Source organism: Schistocerca gregaria, chromosome 4, assembly GCF_023897955.1.
Source record: "Schistocerca gregaria isolate iqSchGreg1 chromosome 4, iqSchGreg1.2, whole genome shotgun sequence".
Lineage (NCBI taxonomy): Eukaryota > Metazoa > Arthropoda > Insecta > Orthoptera > Acrididae > Schistocerca > Schistocerca gregaria.
In genome coordinates, this window is record NC_064923.1 from 336,297,296 (window position 1) to 336,301,817 (window position 4,522).

General features: G+C 42.4%; 1 protein-coding gene across 1 annotated transcript; it reads left to right on the forward strand.

Annotated features, from left to right (window-relative positions):
• The first annotated feature begins 2,717 nt into the window (after positions 1-2,717).
• On the forward strand, positions 2,718-3,707 carry LOC126267708 (putative gustatory receptor 28b). Its single transcript, XM_049973011.1, has one exon. The coding sequence runs from the start codon at positions 2,718-2,720 to the stop codon at positions 3,705-3,707; it is 990 nt and encodes a 329-aa protein (XP_049828968.1).
• The last annotated feature ends 815 nt before the right edge of the window (positions 3,708-4,522 follow it).

Genomic DNA, 4,522 nt, shown 5'->3' on the forward strand with positions numbered 1-4,522 from the left:
CGGCGGAAACTCAGCTTAATGTGATGAATTCCAAAATCCTAAATATCGGTGGAGGACAGGGAGCTCCCGTACAAGGACACGTAAAGGAGATTACGGTAATGAAGTACATGGGAGGGAAATTCATATGAGACATTCGACGCACGGTTCCAGTGAATCACCAATATTTACTTGATAAACGTCAATATGCCCTCCGATCCCTGGCCTTTGTGAACGTTTACCTTATTTCGAAAGAAAACTACATTGCTCGAATATTCCCACTACCCTGACGATAGCAAAGAAATTACCAGCAGCCTTCGGTCACTCTGTTAGCCACGACCATATTTTCCATTTCAAATTACGTTGTCCCTTCCAACTGAAGCTGGCCCACTACATCGGACTTACGTTCACATGAAGGCGCGGACTGTGTATGGAAGTTCCACGTGCAGAATTTATGAGCATTCACCGCATACTGTCGCCGCCCTTTTATTCAACGAAATTATACCTGCCCAACGCTGAAGCGCCGGAGGACGTTCACCACACACCAGATGACCTCCAGCATATCAAATATTTTTTGACTGAATACAGCTACGACAGCATGCGAATACCGGAGAAGCAGCTAGCTATAGTCGGAGCAGTGTGCAAATATCAGATCACGGAACACCCCACAAACGATACGGAAGGTAAATATCGTGACGTCGGTAGGGAAATTATTTGGGAAAATGTCTATCGGCTGCTTTAGCCAAAAAGTGCGAGGGCCTTGTGGTCAATAGGAAACTCGCCACGAATTCCCAACTGCTAGGCGACGCATTAGGCGGACTCTCCACTCTGTTTAGCCTGTCGCGTGCATGATACTGATGAACACCAGTTTGTGTGGGTAACTGCCCATGAGATAGGAACAGCAGTTACAGTCCTCTTATCATTTCTACAAAGTACGTCGCCATACATCATCATCCTTTGTAGAGTGTTATTCCCGGAAGACGAACTTTACTCTAATGCGAACCGAAACGTTGTTCTGAGGGGAAGGTCAGGCAGTATACAGGTATTACATTCTTTCCAAAAAGTAAATAGCATTGGGGATTGTAGGACATTCCTGAAATTACATCTGTATTGACTTCAACAATTCCCACATTACAGGACTATATTCGCACTTCTTCTCTTAAAGGCAATTAGAAAAGAACGACTTAGGAAAGGATAGGAAGGAGAATGATAGTAAAACGACGGGAACAAACCGGAATGAAGACATAGCAGCCTGAGAGGATGAACGTCTATAGTTTCGCTGGCCACCGGGAAAGGAACGGGCGGGGGGGGGGGGGGGGTAAGGGGGAACACGATCAGAGAACAGAAAATATCAAACAGCGAGAAGACATGAACTTATCAGTGCTTTCGAGATGGCGAATCAGATGGTTTCGTTCGGAGTGGCGGAAAGTGATACGACGATGTCCTCCCCCCCTCCAAGCCGTTTTTCTCTTAGATTGTATTTATTGTATTTTATTACTCATTTTCATCTACTATAGGCCACGTAAATTTCGACATTGCCGCTGAAAAAACGAACTACAGCCAGCAAGACAGCCAAGGAGGGCAAAAGCGTGGTCAGCGAACATTTGGCTTTTGTGTAAAGCACCCGTGTTCAGTTAGCGATATTGGTGGAGATTTTTGCTTTGTGCGAGGACTTGAATGACGACAACTCAACCTTGTGAGGCCAACTGAGAAGCTCCTTAAGTGGGAACTGTAGGCTTCAAGGTCTGGAACGTCGACAACGGCCAGGATAGCAGTGCTCTGACCGCACGGCCCCGCGCCTCTTCACACCGTATCCACATAGGCCCGTATGCAGACGATGACACGGCAGGTAGCCGACAGTGAGGGCCGGATCCCGAGAGATTGTTGTTAAGTGCTTAATATATAAGTTTTGAAACTGTAACGTAGTAATTACGTCACATTTTTTTAGTTATTTAATCATACATGCCAATCAAATGATGCTATCCGCGAAGTCAAAGTGAGTACGATGGCGGGCACATAAAATTAACGTGTGTTATTTGTGTGTACCGATGAAAAAATTAATTACACGAATATTACATACAATAATTTCCCCAAAACTTACAATAATAATAAAAGGTGCTAATTAGGAAAATCGCAGCTGACCATCTGATCTCTTTCTCACAATTTCATACGTCTTCGGAACTAGGTGGACGTTTAGTGAGTTGTATGGGTCTGAAACAACAAAAGGTTTCTTCCCGCTGGCACACTTATTATCTAGCCCTTTGTTGTCGACATAACTGCACCAGATAAATCAATATTCCCTCGAAACTCAAGATACATCGGCGTTTTGTCTCAGTTTGTGCGTGTTTGAGCGGACATGGTAGGCTGCAATTTGACGATCACCACAGATGCACCCACTCCACAGGTTATTTAGTGAATTTCGGATTATCCTGTGCCTATGTAAAACGTTAGGTTGTGCTCCTATTTCCGTTAATAGAGAGCATATGCGAGTAGTAGTCTCTAAGAAGACTAAATTTTACAATTTCTCTCTTGCATTGGTGTTTTTCCTTTTGTCTGTTTATGATATAATGCATAGACTCATTGACCTAATCTGGTCCCCAGACCGTTTTACAAATTACTGTTTCTTCTTTAGCGCCGCTTTTACAACAAGTTCATGCTTGATATTCATTCTGTATAGCTGCACTTTGAAACAAGGAGATGTTGACGCTTTTTGTCGCATCACTGTTTCGATAGAAACATTCATGTATCAGCGAGTAGGAACAGAGAACTGGCAATTCAAATCTCTTCACAAATGGACAACAATCGCACTAGCTATATATTGGACCCTTACATACAGTGTGTTTCTTTGGATTAATCTAAACTCATTGGCTTTGGTGCCATTAATGCGTGTTCTTTTCACGCATTCCGTGGTGAATGTCGTACTAGTACAGTTTATTGTATTTAACATGGTGGTGAGAAGTTGGTTTGGACAACTGAATATGTATTTACTTCAGTGCTTTAGCATGTGTACAGAAGACGACCTCAATGTCAGAGTTACTGAGGCACTACAATCTTCCTCAGTAAAGAAAGATACACAACATGATACCCATGTGACTATCAGGCAAATCCATGTACATGAAATGCCAACAGTTCCTAAAGCTGAAATACTTTCAATTAGACCACATCAGAATACGTCAAATTGCGTCGAAATACTACTTACGCGAAATAGTTGCACGCTTCTGAGAAAGCTACGGGCAGTGTACAGCCTCCTGTACCAAGCTGTAACAATGGTAAATAGTGCTTATGGTATACAAAATCTGATTGTAATAACCTCCTGTCTTATGAGTATTGTCGTGTACATGTACGCAATTACATTTAACTTGTTCAGTTCAAACAATGGTCTGTATGGAGACAGAACACACACTATAGTTAGAATTTCACTATGGACTGGCCTGCTGGTTTGGAGGATCATCGGCATATGCTACAGCAGCGAGGTGGTTATTCGGGAGGCCAACCATACACAGCGGCTGGTCACCAAACTTCAGATGCTGTCGCTGCCTGCTAGCTGTGGTGTTCAGGAAGAGCTGCAGCTGTTTGGGGAACAGCTGGCATGCAGTCCACCCCACTACAGCGCATCTGGATTCTTCACTCTGGATTTGACATTGCTGAAAAGCATTGTGGCGGCCGTGACGACCTATAGCGTCATTCTCATTCAGTTCTCTCATAGTGATACAAATATGCAGTTAAGATAGCAAATAATACTTTCGATTACAAAAAACAGATTATCACTATATTTTCAAGCGTCTTTCAATTTGTAATGGATGTATTATTTTTGAATCCAAATCCATCTATTAAATGTCGATCTTGTATTAAGAAATGTAGTATCAATTATTTTAGATAGAAGTAAATGGAGATAACAGGGAGAAAAAATTTATATTAAACTTCATTTTCTATATGTTGCTGTCGTGGTCTTCAGTCCTGAGACTGGTTTGATGCAGCTCTCCATGCTACTCTATCCCGTGCAAGCTTCTTCATCTCCCGGCACCTCTTGCAAACTACATCCTTCTGAATATCTTCAGTATATTCATCTCTCGGTCTCCCTGTATGATTTCTAACCTCCACGCTGCCCTCCAACACTAAATTTGTGATCCCTTGATCCCTCAAAATATGTCCTACCAGCCGATGCCTTCTTCTAGTCAAGTTGTGCCACAAATTTCTCTTCTCCTCAATTCTATTCAATACCTCGTCATTAGTTATGTGATCTACCCATCTAATCTTCAGCATTCTTCTGTAGCACCACATTTCGGAAGCTTCTATTCTCTTCTTGTCCAAACTGCTTATCGTCCACGTTTCACTTCCATACATGGCTACACTCCATACAAATACTTTCAGAAACGACTTCCTGACACTTAAATCTATACTCGATGTTAATAAATTTCTCTTCTTTAGAAACGCTTTTCTTGCCATTGCCAGTCTACATTCTATATCCTCTCTACTTCGACGACCATCAGTTGTTTTGCTCCCCAAATAGCAAAACTCATTTACTACTTTAAGCGTATCATTTCCT